General features: G+C 41.1%; 1 protein-coding gene across 1 annotated transcript in view; it reads left to right on the forward strand.

Annotated features, from left to right (window-relative positions):
• The window catches only part of LOC126236940 (venom carboxylesterase-6-like), a 101,022-nt gene that overhangs the window by 62,517 nt on the left and 13,878 nt on the right, over window positions 1–24,627 (forward strand). Inside the window, exons 9-10 of the mRNA XM_049946631.1 lie at window positions 8,659–8,791; window positions 23,391–23,514. Of these exons, the coding sequence (XP_049802588.1) occupies window positions 8,659–8,791; window positions 23,391–23,514 (257 nt within the window). The remainder of the gene's footprint in view (window positions 1–8,658; window positions 8,792–23,390; window positions 23,515–24,627) is intronic.

A 24,627-nucleotide genomic window follows, 5' to 3' on the forward strand; every position in this document is an offset into this window, starting at 1 on the left:
CCCACACACTGTAAAGTATTTTACTTATATCATCACTGCACTTCTTGCTTTTGCTGTCTGTCACATTCTTTTCTAAATATGTTTGACTGAGAAATATGTTATGAGCTTTGCATTTTGCATGCATAATTTCGAGATTATAAGCAATACCATCCATCGGTTTGTTGGTAGATAGGTTGATTTGAGGGAGGTGACCAAATAGCGAGGTCATAGGTCTCATCGGGCAAGGGAAGAATGAGAAATGAAGTCATCCGTGCCGTTTTGAAGGAACCATCACGGCATTTGCCTAAAGCGATTTAGGGAAATCACGGAGAACCTAATTCAGGGTGGCCGCAAACGAGTTTGAACCGTCGATCTCACGAATGCGAATCCAGTGTGTTAACCACTGCGCCATCTCTCTCGGTATATCGGTTTGTGTTACAACTATACTTATAAATTTTCGTTAAGCAAAGCCCTCTGTCGGTTTGTGTCATAGCCCCACTTGAGCATTTTATAATGCAATTAGTTGTAGGACAAAATAATAGACGGTTTATTAATCTGATGATTACTTCATCAATTTTTGAACTTTCTATACACACGTCTACACGTAGCTGGCAGACATATCACTACAATAGCGCCCTCTTGTAACCGACTCGAATGAAGACCACGTAACATTACGATCTGTCTGCACTTGATTGTGGTACACAGCATATGACGAAGCACAATGTACCCATAGACAGTATTGTCAGTAGTATTTTAGCATGATGATTCTTCTATTTTTAAAAATTTGGTTAGATTTCTCCAAAACGTTTACAGATTCATTGTGGCATTAATGTAACCACAACATGTTTATGATATCTTGTACACACTTCGTTTTAGCCTTTGACAATGATGTAATATCGAAACGCGTGAGTCAGTTTTCTTCCATTAAAAAGTGTAGCCTACCTACAAAAGTAAATCTTACGTATTAGGCAGAAATAGACGAAGGATACTTTATTGTTTGATTACGCCATTGCCGAACAATCGAGTGAAGGAGTTTCATCCATTAAATACCTGGGATATGAATGGAACTATTTAGAGTGAAAGGACTCCATAAAAATATAATCGTAGGAAAGACACAAGCTATTCTCGTTCAACATAGGATATACTTGTGTACTCCTTACTCTAGAATCGTACCACTGATAGAAGAAATAGAGGAAATCCGAAGAAGAGCAGTGTGTTTCGTCTGAAATGGCTCTAAGCACTATGGGACTTAACATCTGAGGTCATCAGTCCCCTACATTTTGAACTACTTAAACTTCCATACCCGAGGCAGGATACGAACCTGTGACCGTAGGAGGCGCGCAGTTCCAGACTGAAGCACCTAGAACCGCTCGGTCACAGCGGCCGGCTGTGCTTCGTCACGGGGTTCGTTTAGAAGCACGAAAGTGTCACGTAGATGCTCATGCAACTCCAGTGGCAGCAACTATATGAGACCCTTTTTGCATCATGAAGTGGTTTAACGATAATAAATTCCCATGGGCGTACATTCTTAGAATAGTCAGGAAACATATTTCCTGGTCTAACATGTATGAAGATAAAAACATAGTGATTTCTTCCTCCCACACACCATTTGCGAATGAAACACAACGGCAGAATGTGTGTGTGTGTTACACAAAGTATCCTCCGACACATAAGGTATTTGCGGGTTATACGGATTATAGATGTATCTTTAGATGCAGACATAACGGAAAATCTTTGATTACTTTCAGCTGTTGTCAAAATTCGACGCTGAATTTTGTGGTAACGCCACTGAACTAGACGCTAGCGTATCACGTCCTACGTAATCTCAATGGTAGTGAGGTCTGATGATGGTGCAAATCAGTGCATATGACGAACGAACGACCCTCAGATCACGTCGTGGGAAGTATGTAGTCTGTACAGTAGCGAACAGACAGTTTGATACTCAAGATGTATTTTACAACATTTACTGTTTCCTCATTAAGCAACTTACGTGGACTATCGTTGTACGGCATGGCTCCATTATCTCCTCAGGTTTATTCCTACTTGTAACTGCTCGGTGCAGTCCAGTAATTGGGTAGTTTTCTTGTCGACAGTGCAGTCGCAACAGATTGTCTCCAATGCAAGGGCAAATCAGTCCTCGTCACTAAACATATCTATTTTGTGTTTCTCGACATTATCGGAGGCGTACAAATTGTATAGTGATCCATCGCTTTCGAAAGTCTACAGAGCAGCTCTTTTGCACGTAGCGCGCCTGCCGTTAGACAGTAACTCATAGTCCTAAGTGCGAATCACGTTGGTCATAGTCTGTGCCGCAGTCATTCTGTAATTAAGAATGGCTAGTCGTCTTGTGATGTTCACTACCATGTGACCCTCCCTTTTGTCCACCAAGGCCTCTCCAGTATTCTGTTGATTCCTGTATTTGCAGCTCTCGGTGCTTCCCTGGCACTTCTATAACATTTGTTAAACCCAAGGTGATTCTTAAACGAACAGTCTAGTTTTCTCGCAAGTCGAACACATATTTTAGGAGTTCAACGGTTTCGTGATTATTGTACCATTCCTACATAGTCAACAGCATGATTTTAACGAATAAACCTACTCAAGGGATACCGCTCGATAGCGATAGGCTTCCAATAGGTTCTAGCGTGGAGCAAAATAAAAGACACATAATCTTTTATACATGACCATACAGTCGTTAAAAAACTGAGATTAACATTTCTGAATGCACAGCGTTGAAACGATAACAGGTATAAACAAATTCAAATAAAAGTTCTATGCTTTTTAAGTTAATTACAATGGTGCACCCAAATGACCGTAGGAGGCGCGTGGTTCCGGACTGAAGCGCCTAGAACCGCTCGACCACAACGGCCGGATGTGTTTCGTCACGGGGTTCGTTTTTCGAAATTCCCTCTCCACTATTTAGGTCTCCATTCAGACATTTGACTAATAGCAAAATGTGTGGCATCATTAATAATAAATTCAGTCACATATGATGAAGTGGTATTCCAGAATATTTGTCGGAAATAAGCTAGAAATATCCCTATATTGCTGTATGCGTGCCCGCCGAAGTGGCCGTGCGGTTAAAGGCGCTGCAGTCTGTAACCGCAAGACCGCTACGGTCGCAGGTTCGAATCCTGCCTCGGGCATGGATGTTTGGCCTGTCCTTAGGTTAGTTAGGTTTAACTAGTTCTAAGTTCTAGGGGACTAATGACCTCAGCAGTTGAGTCCCATAGTGCTCAGAGCCATTTGAACCATTTTTTTGCTGTATGCGTGCCCGATGTGTGTCCACTTCAGTGCTAATTGTCATGCTGGGTTGTCTAATGAGTCCTTCCCTGATAAATTTATTATAAATATATATTCTAAGCATATTGTTCGACAACTGTGTTTTTTTCTTTTAATGTTATGAAATACAAAATATCTTGTACTGGATTCGTGTTTTCTGTTGTAATGTCGAGTATATTTTTTTTTTTCAAGTTCAAACCTTTTCACATTTAATTGTGTTACCTCTGAAACTGTTTGTTTATTACTGTTCTAACATTACTGGAAATCAGTAGAATAATGAAGAAACAAAGTGTTGTTAGGGTCAAAAGGTGTTGAATGATTGTGATGCCGATGCGTTGTATTTTGGACGCGCAGTCTGCTGTTTCTCTCGGATCACATCTTCAAGAGTGAATATTTTATTGTTCATATACACTGATAAGCTAAAACATTATGACCAATGTCCACCGCGCCGTTGGGTGCTGCTTGCCCGGCGGAGGTTCGAGTCCTCCCTCTGGCATGGGTGTGTATGTTTGTCCTTAGGATAATTTAGGTTAAATACTGTGTAAGCTTAGGGACTGATGACCATAGCAGTTAGGTCCCATAAAATTTCATACACATTTGAACATTTTGGTGCTGCTTGGTGGCGTTGCGGGCCGTGACGTAGCTTCAGAAGAATGTAAGTAGAGCAAGCATGGACGGTGGATCACCGTAGCGAAGATATGGGCTGCAAATAGGGAAATCCACTGGATTAAGCGACTTTGCAAAGGCTGTATATTATAATGGAGAGTCTAAAGAGTATCCAGAAAACGGCGAAGCTGGTCGACATTTCAGATGCTACTCTCGTGAGCATCTAACGAAAAAAGTAGGACGACATTGAAACTACCACGGCGCTAAATGGTTGGACGTCTACGACTCTGGTGTTCGGATGTTTTTCTGCTCTCTAGAGGAGCACAGATGATGATCTGTGGCATCCCTGACGAAAGAGCACAATGCTAATGCACGCATAACTTTTCGGAGCTCGCCGTTCATCGCACATTGTTGAACATGGAGCTCCGCAGCAAACCACCCCTACGTGTTTACATGTTGACCCTGTGACGTCGTCAGTTAGGATTACAGTGAACGCAGTACCATGGGGGCTCGGGTGAATCACATTTTTGCTACATTAGGTCCCTAGTCGTCTCCACAAACGCCGTCATCGAGTTGAAGGGCGGCTCAAAAGGTGCAGCTCTCAACGGACGCAGGCTGCTGGGCCCAATATTGTGCTATGGGAGACATTCTCCTGCGCTTGCATGTGGCGTGTGGTAGTAATCGAAAACACGCTGACAGCTGCGAAGAACTTGCATCCCTTCGTACTTAATGTCTTCCCCGTCAGCGAAGTCCTCTTTCAGCTGTACATTTATCCACGGCTCGAAGCCAGAATAATGCTATAGTGGTTTGAGAAGCATTGTAATGAATTAACGCTGATGTCTCGGTGACGAAATTCGTCTGATCTAAATCCAATTAAACCCATATGGGTCGCTATCGGAAGCCATCACCACGTACGCAAATGAGCGGTCCGTTATTTACACGAATTACGTGACCTTTGCGTTGACGTCTAATGCCCTATATCTCCATAAACCTATCAACAAACTGTCGGATCCCTGATACGCAGAATCAGTTATGTATTTCTTTAGAAAAACGGATAAATAAGCTATTAAATAGGTGGTCAGTTTGTGTGTGTGTGTTTGTGTGTGTGTGTGTGTGTGTGTGTGTGTGTGTGTGTGCACGTGCGTATGTGTATGTGTGTTTATCGTTTTGTATTTACTATGTACAAAGTTGAAAAAAAAACCGAAGGTGAGGTAGATCTTGAATAGAAACAAAAACCTGTTACAGTTTGACTATCTGGTAAAAACAAATTTGAAATTGTGAACTCAAAGATAACAAAAAGGGATCACAGTAAACGGGAAGCACAAATTGTTGCAGGTGGGACGCGAAATGAAAATTTATTAGGTTTTTCCAAGTATAGTATTAGACAAATTTCGGATTGCCATGGACAAATCAATAGCGATACATGATCCGCAGACAAAGAGAAAGGCTTGATGAAGGGATGATGGTAATTCATCACAACTTTTGTTCAAGGCTTCCTCAAAACGAATTCATAATTTTAGACTAAGACACAGGATTGCTTCAAGGGAAACCAATAAATTCGTTACTCAGTCGCAAACAGCTTATAAAGAAGAAATGAGGACACTGTGAAATCGAAAACTATATTAGTTGGAGAGGGTAATGAGTATTATCTGACCAGTCACGTTTCAGTGCATGCAGGACGAACATTAAACTTCAGATGAACATCCAAAGTTGAAATTCCAGCACAATTCCTGAATGCCTTCAAATATAGTTACATGATACAACCCATGATACCTGCAAGCGCATATTTAATCTCTCCCTTGCTCATAATTTTGAAAGAAAAATCTGGCAAGTTGAAAAAGATTTATACAAAGCGGGTAATATCCCAGTGTTCGCTTCCACATCCGATGAAATGGCAGCGGAGCTCGTAAGGAAATCGTTTGAACTGGTTTATGTACCTAATACGAATGAAAAACCTGTCTTGTCTTTAGAGTCTTGAACCGGAGAAAACGAAAAAATATTTAACACCGTTACTAAACATGTAAAGGAAGTGAATATTTCAAAGATTCCTGTCGGAACGACCGGTATGTTCAGGCATTAGATGTATATGCATTACAGCTGTGGATAAATATCTTGAAAAATTTTTCAGACCTTATTATATCGTTAGGATGTTAACTTGGATTTAAGGAATAACATTCTAAAAATTCAATACCTCATTCACAGTTTTCTTGTCCCAGATTTGTCAACCATTTTAAATATTCATGGTACGAGAGTGGTTACACTGAACAGAAACCACCTGAATGTGAGACTCCTTTCACTTTTTATTTAAAAACTGTGATCCTGAAACTGCGATTGCCCGATGTGCTTCGTGCACAAAATCGGATTGCATTCAGCATTTTTTGACCCGAACCGTTCTCTATTTCCTCATTATTGTACAGATTTACAATAATTTTGTCACAACAATGCTCAATAAATTTCAAATATAACATAATTGGAACTGGAAAGTTTACAACTCGAAAAAAAAAGATTTACATGAAATGAAAACAAAAAACCCGAATCCAACAAATGATACTTTATATTTTATGAAATTAAGAAAAATGAATATGTACAGGACAATGTGGGTTGAATATGTATAGAAAAATGTGTATAGAATGCACATTTAGAATGTATTTGTCACGGAAAGACTGATCCGACAACCCAACATGACATTTCGCATTGAAGTGGACACACATTGGGGGCAGGCACGCTGTGCTATAGAAATATTTCTAGCTTATTTTTGACAAATGCATCTTTGAATACCACTTCATCATATATGACTGAATTTGGCATTAACAACGCCGTACATATTGCCATTAGTCAAATGTCCAAATTAAAAACAAAATAGTGGAGAGGTAGGGAGGTGATTTCGAAAAAAAGTGACCTTTCGACAAAGCTGGGTGCGCAGTTGTAACGTACATCAAAAACGAAAGAACTCTCATTTGAAGCTGTTTTTGTACATCTGGTGCCATTTGGACGTTATTCGTTCAGAAATATCAAACTCGGTTTTTTTAGGGGGTTATTTCACCCCCTTACCGGCCGTATGGCCACGTGTAGAGGAATATGTGTCGCATATTTTACTGTGCTTTACAATATATTGAAAGCTGTGCAAATGTAATTGTATCCGTTGGGTAGGTTTACTTGTAGGTCTATCCTCCATAAATTCACGTGGCAAATATGGTTTTTTATCGCACATGTAAGTTATCCGATTTTAGGTTTTGTCTAATGTGAAAGTAGATCACTACTAGCACGGAAGATTATTGAGAAACTGTCCTATGCGCTTAATGTAAAACTTGACAATCACATTAGATTCGAACTTCTACACCTGACTGTAAGCCAAGCATTATTCGTTTAAAGCATTATCTGGGCTAGACACGTAAAGTCGATATGCGATAACTCATGATTACATACCAGATATACAATGCAGTTTTTCCCAATTTAAGGATAATTAAGGACACTCGCGGAATGGTTTTAGCCGATATTAAAGTCGCTGATAGAAAAATGTTCATGTTCGATATTTGGCCCAAAGAGGAGGAGAAGCAATAGCGTACAGGTCGCGTTACCATCCTGCGTTCGAAAATGCTATCGTATATCCGTACGCGGGGTCAGCGGGGCAGATAACGTGCTGAAGGGGCCCGGGTTCTATGCCCGACCGGGTCGGTGATTTTCTCCGCTGTGAAACTAGGTGTTGTGTTGTCCTTGTCTTCGTATCATCTTAACTGACACGCAAATCGCCTGCATGGCGTTACAGGGAGAGTCTAAGCCTATGTAACTTCGTATCGGGGTATGGTTTGGTCATCATGAATCTTCTGCATTGTCGTAACAGGTTATCGTATCGTGCTTCCTCTCTTGAGATGACTAAATGGGCACCTCCTGAAAGCCAGAATTTAAAAAAAAAAAAAAAAAAAAAAAAAAAAAAAAAAAAAACCTTGCTTAAATCCCAGATGATAGCGAAATATTAGGGCCCATTTTGACGACTGGTTGGTTAGATATCTACTAGTGGCCAAAATTGCCAACACACGTGTTTGACCACCGACGCGAATAACAGAGATGACCGAAAGTTCCAGAGAATAAGTCTCTCTTAATAGTGACTTAAGCAGTGGTTTGGTGTGCCGCATTGGACGCAAAGGCCGCAGAAGTGCCAACTGACAGTCATGAAGCAATCACAGAGCCATACGAAAAGTAAGATATTATGACTCAGTCCTGGTAGAGCATACTGACGTCATTCGGAATGTTTATGTTACAGTTTTCGTAATGCTGGTCTGACTGGATCAGATATGCCTAAACACATTTGAGGGTTACATTCTGAGTTCACTTCCCATTAGCCAAACTTCTATTACGCAATTAATGTTAAAAGTAGCATCTAATCCTTTCCAGCGACAGGGAGAAAACATTTAATTCATTTTTTCTATGTTAAATTCTTGAAAAATCTATAAAAAATTTACATTTCACTTGTGCGCATCTTCTGTATATCGTTCGATTAACTGCACTCGAATCAGAACATTGGCTGTGTGTTTATTGACTTCAAATAACACAACAGTGTGTATGATGCTTTCATTAGGTTTCGCCGGCCGGTGCGGCCGAGCGGTTCTAGGCACTTCAGTCTGGAACCGCGTGACTGCTACGGTCGCAGGTTCGAATCCTGCCTCGGGCATGGATGTGTGTGATGTTCTTAGGTTAATTAGGTTTAAGTAGTTCTACGTTCTAGGGGACTGATGACCACAAATGTTAAGTCCCATAGTGCTCAAAGCCATCTGAACCAGCCATTATGTTTCGCAGTTTGACTCTCACCTCTTCTTCGTGGAGGGAGTGGACGCCGCCATCAGGAGCATGTCCCGCTTTTCCTCGCAGCCTGTCTACTACTACCAGTTTTCGTACGTCGGTCCCCTCAGCTTATATCCTGGTGGCCCAGGTACGAGAGGCAATTATTTAAATCACATACTCAGGAAATTCTCTAGCGCTATTTCATATCTAGGAATTTAAGTAGCTTCACCACAGCAAAGAAACTGACATGCTGATAATTTTTCTAATTCATTGGACAAACGATACTACACAAAAACTATACTAAACATCTTTCTTCACTTTTCGAGTAATCTGCACTGGCAGTAAATACTTCTTTCAAGTTTATAAAATTGCTGAAAATTTTCAGCGAAACCGTCATTTATCAAAACTAAGTAATGAAGTTATACCAGTCAGAATGTGATGCTGACACTAGTGATCTCGACAAGTGATAGTGGCTCACCCTACAGCAACTATCCTGGTAGTTCGCAGAAAAAGTAGGTTCTCAGGCACGTGTATCAACGACATGCCCGTCAATCAATTTCTCCACAGTCAAATATTTATGAGTCGATACTAAATTCCTTCAAAACAATATTAAAGTATTTTCGGCAAAACCTGTAGCTGCTGTTCGATGTTAACTATCATTGTGATTGCTGGCGGTTGATTCTGACGTGGTTCATCAGTAACAACTTTCTATTTATTCTGGTGGAAGTGGAGCCAGTCGCAGAAATATTTTCCTTCAGAAATATGTTTTGCATGGCGACAGCATCAATTCATGGGTCTTTACGAACGTCTTTCCACTCCCGTAAGGAAACTTGATGTGCGGTGTCTGCTCCATAGGACTTAATAACGAGTTCTCACACTCATTACGAGTACAGTTGACTGGCCGCAGCGGTGACTACAGCTCAGTACAATGATCAACGCTGTCACCCCTCTCAGGCATACTTCGTATAAAGTCTCTAATTTTTGCATATTGTGGAGAAAACCTTCCTAGTAAGCTATGAGAAGCTATTTTAAATGGTATCTTTTTCGTAAGGCAGCTTTAGGCATTTCGTTTATAAACAGATAGTGCTGAATTTTAAGGAGCTCATTTATTCTTATTACACACTCTAGGCCAAAAAAAGGCGCACCACAGAGGAATTACCCGAATAGGACAGAAATCGACAGATGCACTGCAAATATATAGACAAACAAATGATTACAATTTCAGAAAAATTCGATGATTTGCTCAAGACAAAGAGCTTCACAAACCGATCAAGTCATAACGTGTTGGTCAACCAGTTATTCGGCTTCTAATTCATTGATAGACAGATGTCCTCCTAGTGGTTATCGTGCGAAGTACTGTCGAATGGGCCTACTAGATCGTAAAAATCTCATGCCCATAATGCTCCAAACGGGAAGAGACCCGGCAACCTTGCGTGTCAAAGTAGAATTTGCCATGTGCGAAGACAAGTAGGAATTCTCGTCCTGTGAGGGCAGCCATTATCTTGCTATACTATAAGCCCAGGATGGTTTGCCATTAAGGGCAACAAAACGGGACATCTAACATCGTCGATGCTATAAGGGTGCCGGGGGCTGCGGGTGAAAACTCAAGTGGTCCTGCTATGAAAAGGCTCCTAGTTTTGGGGCAGTATGCTGGGTAACAATTAGCTTCCGCTGTCCACGGCGTCTCCAGACGCGTCTTCGATCTGGAATCTCATGGACTGGTGTATAGTTGTCTTCAGTGATGGGTCCTGTTATTAACTGAGCCCCGATGACGAGTGAAGTGATGACAGGGACGCCCCGGTCGCTGTGGCCTGACTGTTACCCGCCTTACGGCCCGAAGACCAGGAGTGGTCTGAGCTGCCATTCCTTTTCATAGCAGGACGCCTTTGGTTTTCATCTGCTCCACCTTTACAGCACAATGGTACGTCGACGATATTTTACGCCCCGTTTTGTTACCCATCACAGCAGGCCATCCTGGGCTTCCATTTCGGCTAGATAAGGCCCACTGCACACGGCGGTAATTTCTACTGCTTATCTCCCTGCTTGCCAAATCGCACTTTAGCCAGCAGGGTCGCAGAATCTCTCCAGCTGAGAACGTTTGGAGGATTATGGACAAGGTCTGCAAACCAGCTCGGGATTCTGATGATCTAACGCGCCACTTGGGCAGAATTTGGCAAGATATTCCTCAAGAGTATATCCGGCAATTGTGTCAATCAGTTCCAAGCCGAATAACTGGTGAACCAACGAGTTATTGATTTGATCAATTTCTTAAAGCTCTCCCTCTTCAGTAAAACATTCAGTTCCCCTGAAATTGTAATCACTTGTACATCACATCTATCGACATCCATCCATTACAGCTAATTTCTTTGTGGTGCGTTCTTTTTTGTCTTAGAATGTATTTCCTATTTACAAATAGCGTATTTAAGTACACCAAGCTGCAAACAAACTTATTAAAGTAACAGACATTAGTGCAGAGAATAAATTTAATGGATGTGGTGCACCAACTGCAGGAATTTAATTAATAAACACCATAATAACTTTTATTTGGATGCAATTTATCTATTATGACACGACTGATAAATTGGTGGTAGTTCATAGAATAAGTTAATGATTTAGTTGTATTTATTCGAATCAAAACAATTAGTATCTTTCTACTAGAAAGATTTAAAAACAGTAATATGCCCATTCTACTGATGATAACCTCAGGGTCCCATTCCTGGACGTTACTTCGTCAGTACTTCGAGGCCACACGAGCATAGCTTCCATGCAGCATTCATTGGACTACAGAATATGCAGATGAATATCGAGTACCTGCGGCCATACCATAGAGAACTAAGGGTCTCACACCACTGACTCAGATGATCATCATTTATGTTCACTATGACAGTTCTGAGCGGCCATTCAGCAGAAACTGGAAAGTCTCATTGATGCAGCAGCAACATGATCAACAGTAGGAGTGCATCCAGTCCTACTGCATCTGTATTCCGATTGGATTTGCGAGATCAGATCTAGAGTCCTATAAATCTTATTATGTGTAAGAAACTTTCATTGTGCCTGAATGAGGCACTCTTAACCAACGCTAAGAATTACAAACTTTAGAAAAAAATGGCACTCCAGAGTAATACCCGGTTTCACATTCCGCTACATCTATCTGTCAATTCCTCACCGTCTGCTCAGATGTATTCTGACCTCCAATAAAACGCAGAAATCACCAGTACGTGTCACGAGAGACCTTCCCGCTGGTGTAGTTTGTAGAGAAACAGTAATTGCAGAATGGGTTGGTCAGGGGTAATCAGTGACATTCAACTTGCATCTCTCACTGGATCTCACCTTACTGTTAGTAACAAATCCATCTGGGACGTTTCAACTCTTCAAAAGCAGCCCAAATTAACAGTTCCTGATGTGATTGTGAAGAGTAAACGCACAGCAACAACCACAAATAATCAAGATCAGAAGGAACTAATGTACTTACGGATAGGGACCGTCAAGCATTGGGGACGGAGGTTTTAAAAAATCTCATGAAGTCGGAGCAAGGAATCACTCGAGCGTTCCAAATCGCTGCCACCAGTCTAGTTAACACAGTGTCGGTGTGTAGGCTGTTAAAAAGAATAGGATGCAATGTTCGAGCAGTTGCTCATAAGCCACACGTTTCTACAGTCAGTGCTAACCGACGCTTGAGGCGATGTTAACACTGGTGCCAATGGATAATGAACGACTGGAAACAAGTGATCTGGAGCGATGAATCGTACTGTACCTCGTGGCAATCCAGTGAAAGGATATGTGTTTGGTGAATGCCTGAAGAACGTTACTTGTTGGGATATGTAGTGCCAACAATGAAGCTCGGAGGACAAAGTATTACGGTATGGGGGTGCTTTTGGTATTTAGCAACGTTACATTTATTGCGCTTAAGAAAACGCTAATTGAGGAATGATACGAACACATTTCACAGCATTGTGTACTGCGTACAGTAAAGGAATAGTCTGGAGACGGTGGTTGTATCGGCATGTCAGCCTGACAATGAAGCCCGTCATAAGGCAGCATCAGTGAGTCCATGTTTTGTGGACAATAGCATTCCTGAAATTGACTGGGCTGCCCAGAGTCCCGATCTGAACGCAATGGAATACGTTTGGAATGAGAATGTTGACTTCGCTCCAGATCCTAGCATCCCACATCAATACCTTTACTCGTTTCCCCTCTTGAGGAAGAATGGGCTTCCTTCCCTCCATAGATATTCAGGCACATCAATCAAAATATCCCCAGCAGAAGATAAGTCGACAAAAAGGTGAAGGATGTACACTACCTAGAATAATGTTTCCTAATACGTGTCCCAGATAGTGTACATCCAATTGACTCATACTGCTTTTAGCTCTTATAGAGAGAGCTCTGGCACGTTCACTATGCACTACAATATCTGAATTTCTGACCATAAAATCGAAATGTCCGTACCACAGGTACAATGGTGTCAGTGGAGACACCTGGCCTATCGCTTTCCTGCGAGATCCATCCTTTCCCTGTCCTTAGGCACTTTCTGTGCAGGCACATCATAATACAGAACTAATATGTTGTAGTGAAGTTTAGCTCAGCAGCATTTCGGCGTAAGTAAAACTTCGTATTTACCTGGTAGTGCTGAAAGACTAGGGTCTCTAATACTGGGAATGAAGCCAATGACTCGTCACACACAAATATTTCCTCCACAGTATAGAGCATGTTTTCCGAAGACATGGTCTACTCTACACACAAGTCCTAATCATCAGTACCGGGTTTTCAAGATCAAGGATCAATATTACCATATTGTTCCCTAATTTTTCACCTTCGCGAATTTTTCCACTCCACCAGATACTGTGAACTGAGCTAAAAATATTATTGTGCTACGCTTACCCACGACAATGGTTGAGATCTCAAAAATGTGATCTGATCAGCACATTGGTTGAAATCTTTATGATGAAAGAAAAAACAGGAAGGATAGTTTGGAAAGTAAACTAACAGGATGTGAAAAGCACACACGCATGTCCAAAGGACTTCTTGCGACTGTCTTACATTTACTCCCAAATCTCTACACAGTCCGATACGGTCTTAGCTTGACTGCAGTTGATACGGTATTAGCTTTCACTTATTGTTGAATGAAACCCTTCTGTTGAAGTGAGTCATTGTGGTTCCTACGGACGGTAACAGGGAATAGTCTGTGTAGTAGACGTGAAGTGTCCAGTTTCCCGTTCCGGCAGCAAGAACACTAAAATAACACCACGACAAACAAACACACATCACAGTTTCAAGAAGAATGGAGCCATACACCTAACATTCCGATGCCGAGTAGGAGAAATGAAAGGGTGAATAAGCCGCAATTCATCTTGCACAGCACAGATGTGGGGCTTCCCGCATTATCACCTAGCAGTCTTTCGAATAAGACATTCACAAATAAATGGCATAACTCATAAGCTATATGAGCTGAATTTCGTAAGCTGACTTTTGTTTTTATTCTGAAAACAGGGACATTAATAGATCTAGATTTAGTTTTATTGTCTACTTTTCACAAACTTGACATGTAAATTAATGCCGGCCAGGGTGGCCGAGCGGTTCTAGGCGCTTCAGTCTGGAACCGCGGGACCGCTACGGTCGCAGGTTCGAATCCTGCCTCGGGCATGGATGGGTGTGATGTCCTTAGGTTAGTTAGGTTTAAGTAGTTCTAAGTCCTAGGGGACTGATGACCTCAGATGTTAAGTCCCATTGTGCTCAGAGCCATTTGAACCATTTTTCTAAATTAATGATAAAGAGTTGGTGGTAACAATCTTCCCTCCTGTTTTTCAAATATAACGTGTTTATCTACGGCAAGTGTTGGGGGAAGCAAATGTATGAATACATCTGCCAAGGTATTAGAAAATTTCTCCTTTTACAAGAACAGACAACAGACCCTACAAACTGTAAAACGAAAGTTTATTCTCGCCACTCATCTTAAATGTGTAATACAGCCTGAATATCTGATTATTGACGCATAATTTGAATTATCCATATACTAATTAAATAGTTTTATGTTACATTAACAATGAACACAATGTGGAATTATCATTCACTGAGATCAAGATAAAGCAAGCTTCAGGCAACTATGTAATGATACGAAACTGGGAGCCTGTAATTAGTACACACAAGTCTTGAAAAGTTCGTTTTGGGAAAGCGCGAGTTATGGAAAGCTTACGCAATGAACAGCCTTCAACCCAAGTGGAACCCTGGAAGCAAACATCAGTACGTACCGTCGACGCTAAAAGTTACTTGCACGAGAATTAGATCAAACAGACCAGACCGACCGGCTTCTTGTTTGTAGAAGGAAACGTGGCTTCAGGAGGAAAAGTGTAGGTTGGTCATACTGTTATATTTCGGCTGGTATAGTGCGAAGAAGCGTCAGGACGTTCAGCGCACACTCTCGGTCTAGCGTGTGTGTGTGTGTGTGTGTGTGTGTGTTAGGGGGGCGGCATGGAAAAAGCTAACTGCCTTTAAAGGTGGGAGAATCAACAATGATAAACGGAATGCGGATGCAAAAGAGAATGGACAACACTGAATTAATATCACAGAGCTTGTAAAATCATACAGCTTGAGGCATTTATTAGAAAAATTGTCAATATTGAATCTCCATTAGCAGAAGATTCCAATTAGACCCTCGTTCTAGTCCTTGGAAGAGAACTTCCGAGGCGAAGGTTATCACTAGAAAAAGACTGAAAAACCATCGAAAGGATGTCATTCTACCCGATGGAACATGGAATGTTAGAGTTCTGAATATTGCAGATAACGTGGAAAATTGGTAAAGGAAAATAAAAGACTGAATATAGATGCGGCAGGAATAAGTGAATTCAAAAGGGGAAAAAACCAAAACAATTGTCAGACGAATATAAGGTAATATTAATAGCATCAGAAGAGGCAATAACGTGAGTAGGATTCGTAATGAATAGAAAGGCAGTACGTACAGTGGGTTACTGTCAACGATTCTAATTAGAACTGAAGCCAAACGAAGGCCTACAGCTACATTTCATGTATATATACGTACCTCACAGGCAGAAGATTATCGGATAAAGAGAGTACGTATTTTACAGCATTATACAGTTAACTCCGTATATTAAGGCAGGAGTAAATGTAATAGTCAGGAAAAATTGGAGTGTTACAGCTAGGAAGAAACAGAATAGCAGATTTACGAGACAATACGGATTTGGCAGAAATCATCAACAAGATGAGAAACACTCATTCAGTTCTGCAACGAATGAAGGCATGAAGAAGTGGGAGGCTGAGGTACTGAGAACCGATAGGCTGTAGATACTGAAGTAAGGAATACCACAGCAGGTAGTTCAGTTGAGGAGACCAGACATCTTTAAAACTGATAGTCACGAGAGCTGGACAGACAATTATAGGCTTACGAAAGATGACTGTGAAGGAACTGTGGATAACGAATGAAATGTTTCATTTGATGGATAAAAGAGGAACGAGAAACATGTTCAGGGAAGGAAAGGAACACGACAATGTAAGTCGTGCAGTAATGATAACAAATCGAAGCACAAGGAAGCTAAAATGAAATTTTTCTTGACAGGACATCCATAACGTTTATTCCTCATCAGTAATAAAATCCGCCAAAGTTGTAAAAATTATTTATTTCTAAAAATGAAAGACAACCCGGCTTCAGGAAATGTAGCCCATCCTCAGGTACGCATTAAAATGAGTCCTCAAAGGGTACATAACTGGAAACGGTCCGGATGCACTATTCTAACATACTTTAACCTATTTTAACCTCCATTATGCGTCGTTTGAGGACACACAATTTAATACGCACCTGAAGACGGAATACATGGTATGAAACCGGGTTGGACTTTCTGTTTTGGTTGGCAGGAGAGCCAACACCGTGTAATAGAGGAGGCCGAAAGGCACGCGTTTTTGCTCACGCAGGCTGGCGTGAGGTCTGGAACAGGACAAGGAAATTAGAATTTAGAACAACGGACGTAGCTGGTGGAATACTTAACTTTAATCCGTTAATGAAGAACGTCGGTCTTGACGGTACATGAATCATTATCAATAGTAACAGATAATGGCGCCTTGCTAGGTCGTAGCAAATGACGTTGCTGAAGGTTATGCTAAACTATCGTCTCGGCAAATGAGAGCGTATTTTGTCAGTGAACCATCGCTAGCAAAGTCGGCTGTACAACTGGGGCGAGTGCTAGGGAGTCTCTCTAGACTAGACCTGCCGTGTGGCGGCGTTCGGTCTGCAATCACTGATAGTGGCGACACGCGGGTCCAATGTATACTAACGGACCGCGGCCGATTTAAAGGCTACCACCTAGCAAGTGTGGTGTCTGGCGGTGACACCACACTTTCCTTTTTAGAAATAAATAATTTATACAGCTGTAGCGAATTTTATCATTGATCATAAAACGAAATGACTGCAAGAAAAGCGTGAAGTAATAAAAAAGAACAGGGTCGTTGGTAGGATAGATGCAACATATACAAAATTCAAAAGCAGCATTCACATCATTTAAAGCAGAGGTGTCAACATTAATGTTACACAAAGAATATTATTATTAACAGTGCAGATGAGAACAGTTAGGTGGAAGGAGTACAGTGGAGTCTCTGCGAGGAGGAGGAACTATCATACAATTTGTTGACGTAAGAAAAAAAAACTTTCGACACCTAAAAGTGTAAGCTAAGTGTTTGCAGTCGTTTAAAAAAGTAGGATTGAGCTACAGGTAAAGATGGATAACATCCAATATGCGCAAGACCCATGAGGGAACAAAAAAAATGTAAGATCAAAAAATCATATTAAAAAAAGGAGTGAGCTAGAGATAAAGTCTTTCTACTCTACTGTTCATAGTGAAGAGGCTAAAGCGGAAATAAAGGTTCGAGAGAGGAATTAAAATTAGTCGTGAAAGAATATCAGTGATGAGATTGGTTGACAATATTCATATTCTCTATGAAAGCGAGGAAGAATACAGGAGCGGTTAAATGGAGTGGGAAACATATTGAGCGTAGAATGTGGTTGAAAGTTAGCCAATGAACACGAAAGTATTGAGGAGCCGCAGATATTAGATTACCAACGCATTTAATAACAAAATTTGGTACCATGTAGCAGAAGTAGTGAAAAGAATTGTGATAGCTGTAAGCAAAATAATTCATAACTGACGAAGAAGGAGGTTCTTCTATCTGAAGGCCATACGGAAGGATGCTACAGGCGGATGTTGACAATGCAATGGAAACGATAACATAACAAATGAAGCGTTTCTCTCTACAATCGACGAGGAAAGTTACACCTAGACAACACTCGCTGGAGGAGCCGACATGATGACAGTGTATTAAGACATGAGTAAATTACTGTCACGATACGAGAAGAAGCCTCCGAGAGCACAAAGTGAGTGCGGAAGACTGACACTGGAATATACACAATTAATAATTAAGGACGTCGGGTATGTTACTGAGCCCGCGAGGCAGTCGTGGTGGTCCGCATCAAACCTGTCCAATGACCCCGTTACTCTCGCTTCTCCTAAAAAAAAAAGTCACATGAAACTGACGCGTGAGTGGAGCTGGCGAATAGAGTAGCGTCGTGAATGCGCATACTGAGTCCACAAAACGCTTAGTATCAATAAAAGTAAGCTGCGGCTTTTTCAACACCAATGAACATTTGTACCACGTGACTCGTATCTTCAACAGCACCTTCTCAACGTCTATCTCAGACGCGACGCACATTTCGGTATTAATAAAGATCCAACTAACGCATTTGGGAATGCTGCGAAGTTCTTTGCTCAATTGGTGTGGCAGCACAGGAGGGTGAGACGCTATACTCCTTCGTAGACTTCTTTCACAAAGTTGAAAGTGATAAAATATGTAGAGATCGTGGAACACAAAACTGTAAAGAACCGCACATATTCACGTTGGAACACTATAATAGCTTCGTGATTATTTCTTCATGGAACACAAATAAGATGTGAACCCGAACAGAAGGCGAGGATTTTCGTAAACGACTCTGGTTTTCAGTGTAATGATGAACAACTCAGAATTTCTTCGAAGAATTCCTACGAAGTCTCATCGGGATGTTTCGTGAACAACTAAAAATTTGACGTTTGACTAGAACAAATTTCTTACCACTACAATCGCACATGGGAAAGCCAAGCACAAATGGGAGCTGGAAATGCTAACGTGGCAATCGACTGCACTTGTGTATTAGTTAATAACTAGCATGCTGATGTCGACGAATATGTAAACAGAAAAAGAGCTGCCAGCTTCGACAATCAAAATACTTGCAATCCAACAGCGAGTCACCACAAATAGTGTGGCTCGGGGTTCAAGCATATTTAGAAATTTTGGTGTATGCAACGTTATGGTCTCTAACAGTGAGAGGCGCTATTTATTTGAGTTAGAAATTATACACTAACTCCATTAATTATATCTTATAACACACCAACGTCAGAACAGTTACCAATAACGCAATCCAAATAAGATGGATTCCAGAAAAAGTAATTTCGGTTACTTCCTGGCAGATTAAAACTGTGTAACCGACCGAGACTCGAACTCGGGACCTTTGCCTTTCGCGGGCAAGTGCTCTACCATCTGAGCTGCCGAAGTACGACTCACGCCCGGTACTCACAGCTTTACTTATGCCAGTATCTCGTCTCCTACCTTCCAAACTTTACAGAAGCTCTCCTGCGAACCTTGCAGAACTAGCACTCCTGAAAGAAAGGATATTGCGGAGACATGGCTTAGCCACAGACTGGGGGATGTTTCCAGAATGAGATTTTCACTCTGCAGCGGAGTGTGCGCTGATATGAAACTTCCCAGCAGATTAAGACTGTGTGCCCGACCGAGACTCGAACTCGGGACCTTTGCCTTTCGCGGGCAAGTGCTCTACCATCTGCGCTACCAAAGCACGACTCACGCCCGGTACTCACAGCTTTACTTCTGCCAGTATCTCGTCTGCTACCTTCCAAACTTTACAGAAGCTCTCCAGCGAACATTGCAGAACTAGCACTCCTGAAAGAAAGGATATTGCGGAGACATGGCTTAGCCACAGCCTGGGGGATGTTTCCAGAATGAGATTTTCACTCTGCAGCGGAGTGTGCGCTGATATGAAACTTCCCAGCAGATTAAGACTGTGTGCCCGACCGAGACTCGAACTCGGAACCTTTCCCTTTCGCGGGCAAGTGCTCTACCATCTGCGCTACTGAAGCACGACTCACGCCCGGTACTCACAGCTTTACTTCTGCCAGTATCTCGTCTCCTACCTTCCAAACTTTACAGAAGCTCTCCTGCGAACCTAGCAGAACTAGCACTCCTGAAAGAAAGGATATTGCGGAGACATGGCTTAGCCACAGACTGGGGGATGTTTCCAGAATGAGATTTTCACTCTGCAGCGGAGTGTGCGCTGATATGAAACTTCCCAGCAGATTAAAACTGTGTGCCCGACCGAGACTCGAACTCGGGACCTTTGCCTTTCGCGGGCAAGTGCTCTACCATCTGAACTACCGAAGCACGACTCACGCCCGGTATTCACAGCTTCATTTCTGCCAGTATCTCGTCTCCTACTTTCCAAACTTTACAGAAGCTCTCCTGCGAACCTTGCAGAACTAGCACTCCTGAAAGAAAGGAAGGTAGGAGACGAGATACTGGTAGAAGTAAAGCTGTGAGTACCGGTCGTGAGTCGTGCTTGGGTAGCTCAGATGGTAGAGCACTTGCCCGCGGAAGGCAAAGGTCCCGAGTTCGAGTCTCGGTCGGGCACACAGTTTTAATCTGCCAAGAAGTTTCATATCAGCGCACACTCCGCTGCAGAGTGAAAATCTCATTCTGGTAATTTCGGTTATTTTGTCGTATATGTTTCTGCACAATATAGCTAAGCGCTTTATGGACAAAGACTTCATTTTTCCGCCAGCGGAGATATGGTGCCTTGGAGGATGAGATCCTGGATGGAGAGTGTGTGAGACAGGGGTGGGTGGCAATTAAGAACGTTCGCCGTTAGCAAGGACAGAACAAGAACATTAGAACTAAGCATTTTCGCATTTTTCATACTCTAACTACATTGCACAACACACTTTTCGTACTCTGCTCACTTTGAGTAGTTAGCGTATGCTAAATTAAGATTTGGTTTTAGTTTTTCTCCATCACGTATGGTTTCTTCTGGATATCAATTTGTCCTCTGTTACGAAAATATACTTTCATTAAAATGAAATAAGTTTCAGCTCACATGAAACAGGGAAACGTCCTTTTCTATGTGTATTTTGACATCTGTGTTTGTCCATCTCATGTCAGCTGTCGTGAACACGAGTCACAATTCTGCTTTGTGCTACCACCTCATGAATTTTTATTGAGTTTCGAAGAAATAGTATTAGTGCTACACTGTAATGATAGTTATTGCTGTACTCTGTGTTGTGATCGTGTGAGTTTTATGATATATGTGTATGTTCTGTCAGAAACTATCGTACAAAATGTCTAGAAGATCTGAAAATAATCCCAGTAGATCTTATTGTACATGTGAAGCATATACAGTGAAAAGCTGAAGGCTTGGTCATAGTCGTGTAGTTAAGAAAGCATACGAGTTGTTTTTTTGGCTCCGGAATTGGGGACCAAGGTAATCATTTTGCTCCTCATCTTTGTTGTGGCACAGGTGCAAAAAACTTGCGTAATTGGTTGCAGAGTTCTAGAGCATCAGTGCCATTTATGGTACCTATTGAGTCGCGAAGAGGCGCATCATGCCATTGCCTGGTATTTTTGCTTGACCAGAGTGAAAGGGCATTCTGCAAAATCAAAATCTGTTCAGTATCCAGATCTGCCTTCACCCATGAGGCCAGTTTCTCTCGATGCTTTATCACGTCTCAAATCATCAAGTACTCGGACCATTGATGAAAAACTTCTAGAGATGCTATCAGACAGCAAAAAGCACAGCACGTGTTGGTCCAAATCCAGAGTAAGAGTATTTGCCACCACAATCAACATTACCTCATTGTATTTCGCTGGGAGAACGTAACGACCTATTCAGGGACTTGAATCTGTCACAGGCACAATCTGAATTACAGGCTTCGTAGAATTTTCTTGCTCAGGTCTTAAAATTACTTCGCGTACAAGGTTCCAGAATGTGTTTGAAACCTTTTTCTTTTTCTTCAACGAATTTGTGTACTGTAGGGACATCAGTGTTTTGTTTGGAGCACTGTGTCACGTTCACAACCCTAAGGAATGGAGACTCCTTGTTGATTCTTCGAAATCAAGTTTACAAGCAGTCCTCCCTCATAATTGTAACAAAAATCCCTCAGTTCCCGTCGCAACCTCGGTGAACAGGAAAGATATTTGCGCAGTTACTTACACTATGACATGTATAACTGGATATTGTGTGCAGATCAGAATGTCATAGGGGTATCAACTGGTATGCAAACAGTTTACACGAAGTACTGTGTGCGTAGGACAGTCACAACAAGAAAGAACATCGCATACGTAAATAATGGTCTAAGTGAAGCGCCGATATTCCAGGTGAAATGTGTGTCTCGTTTGAGCCGTTAATAAACCCTATAGTGTGTTTTTCACCCTTAGATATTAAGAAGCGGTAATGAAGATATTAGTGACACCACTGGACAGAGAAAGGGATTTTGCACATCTGAAGATAACCTGATACGACAGGTTATGCAAGATACAGATTTCACTAACTCGTTTGGTGAGACTGAAAAAGATGCACGGAGTACCTTCAAGTCAGTGTATACGCACTTTCTTGGAGATCGCAAATCTCAAGGCTGTAAAGAGATTGTGAATAACATGATGTTTCCAACGTATGAAGTGCCGCGTGTCACCAAAGGTACAATCCTTCGATTGCGAACTAGTTTTTCTCATAGCTCGGGAGATACAAGATAGGGACAAGGACCAGGACTTTGTATTTATGGTAAAGCGTTTCGTGGGGCGGTGGAACTGCAGCATGTCTGCAGAGAATTTTTGGTCCTTAGAGACAGTGCAGAACATGAATACAAAAGAAACTGAAAAAAAAATTCTTCTAAACTTATCCTGGGGTGAAATATTCGTCTCTCCAAGCTTGAAAACTTTGTTTTTTCACAAATAATAAAATCTTTTCTTTCGGAAAAAGGTAAGTGACGCGAAATTTTTATTTTCAAATTCTTATTCCCCATAACCCCGTCGAGTAAAAAACCAGAATTTTATCTAGAGGGCAGACAAAGAGTTAAATGTGTAATGAACTGTAATTCGTATAACAATTCTTAAGTAGCTCTTAACTACTGACGTTATTACAGGAGTTACTTTTATAGTATTTTACAGTATTATTATTGTTCTAAGTAGGAAATACCGTAGGTAATAACAAGTTGACCCAAGACCACCAACGCTGGTCATAACGTCCATGATTCGGGAATTAGAGCAGACGGTCTGAAGATTAACATGTGGCACTCATCACCACTTGGCAATTTCCTTTCTATGGGGGGTGGGGCTGGGGGGGGGGGAGGGGGGGCAACTTTTGGGATGCGTCCCTCTGCTCCCTCATCTCTGCACAGCGATTATCGTTAGGTGCTTCCTGCATCCAGAACTTTCAGTTTATTCTTAAAATTTTCTCGTGGAAATTGTCTGTGAACAATTTCACGCCATAGATGTTACTGGAAAGGATAACGCCCGAAAATGATTGTGATTCTTATAGAAAAATAATTATAAAAAGGGGAAAATTATTCCTCAAGTCTCAAAAGCTTAACTGCATTTCACTGCGTGCTAATTTTTATTTATTTTTATGCTTTTTACCTTTTTATATTTATCAGGAGCAGCACATGCCGACGATATGCGCTACATGTACACAACACCCACGGACCTGAATCCTAATTCAGATGGAGGCATTATCAGAGCTCAGATGATAGAAATGTGGGCTAATTTTGCCAAATATGAGTAAGTAATCTTTTGCTAGTTTTTAATTTTTATTTTATTTGCTGTGGAGGTTATTTCAGAAACATTCATTGTTCCATTATGAAAATTGTTTAAAAAATTTACTGAGAGTTGATAATAACACGTAAGTGATCTTTAATTTTTGTAGCCAACAACTGAACAGTGGTGTCACGTCGACAATCTCATGAAAATATACGCCACGTATATACTAAAAGATTGTAGCGTGCAAGGCCCCGTGGTAATAAGAAGCCATGGGCTGAAAGAATGTTCATCAAGTTTAGAGCTCTCAGCTGGAAAAAAACTTATTTTGCTAAGACACAATGTCATGAGTTCGAAATTCTTTTCGTACCATCACCTTAATCCTTGCAACAATCGGTATTGAGTCTACATCGAAACCTAGTAACTGAAGAAACAAATTCTGAAAACGTGACAGGAATTCCATCAAGTATGTCGGCCACATAGAGCAGGAAAAGCTGCCGGCTAGTGGCAGACAGCCAGCCAAGTAAACTTGCCAAACAAAGGACGTCGCAAGAAAGATAATGGGCAACGTTTCGTGAGATAACAATTCAGTTTTTGCACTGTCTTTGTTACTCGTGCATCATTGTTGTCGTGAAAAACAGCCACCACTTCTCTGTTCCCTTGGCGAAAGAGTTCTCTGTTGGAAATCTCATCTTGCCTAGCAAACATCGTCACTTTCATTTTGATCATCTCCTCTTTCTTTATGCCTTCCCTCTCTTCTAACACCAGACAAGGATTCAAAATGCTAAACTAATCAATATCGTTCTCAATGCCTTCATTATTTTATTATTATTATTATTATTATTATTATTATTATTATTATTATCATTGTTGTTCCTATTAAATTATTACTTTTGTTAATAATTAAAATTATTGTTAGTGAATTTGATATGCAATAACTGATTAATATCATTCTTAATCCCACCAGTATTTTATCATAAGTATTATTCTTGCTATTCTTATAATAATTATTATTACTGGGAAATATTACTTATGTTAACAATGGAAATTATTATTATTATTATTATTATTGTTATTATGTAATATGTTTTATGTGTTGTTCCTGGCCAGATGTAACAGCAAGCCTTAATGCTTTTA

This window comes from Schistocerca nitens, chromosome 2 (genome assembly GCF_023898315.1).
Source record: "Schistocerca nitens isolate TAMUIC-IGC-003100 chromosome 2, iqSchNite1.1, whole genome shotgun sequence".
Lineage (NCBI taxonomy): Eukaryota > Metazoa > Arthropoda > Insecta > Orthoptera > Acrididae > Schistocerca > Schistocerca nitens.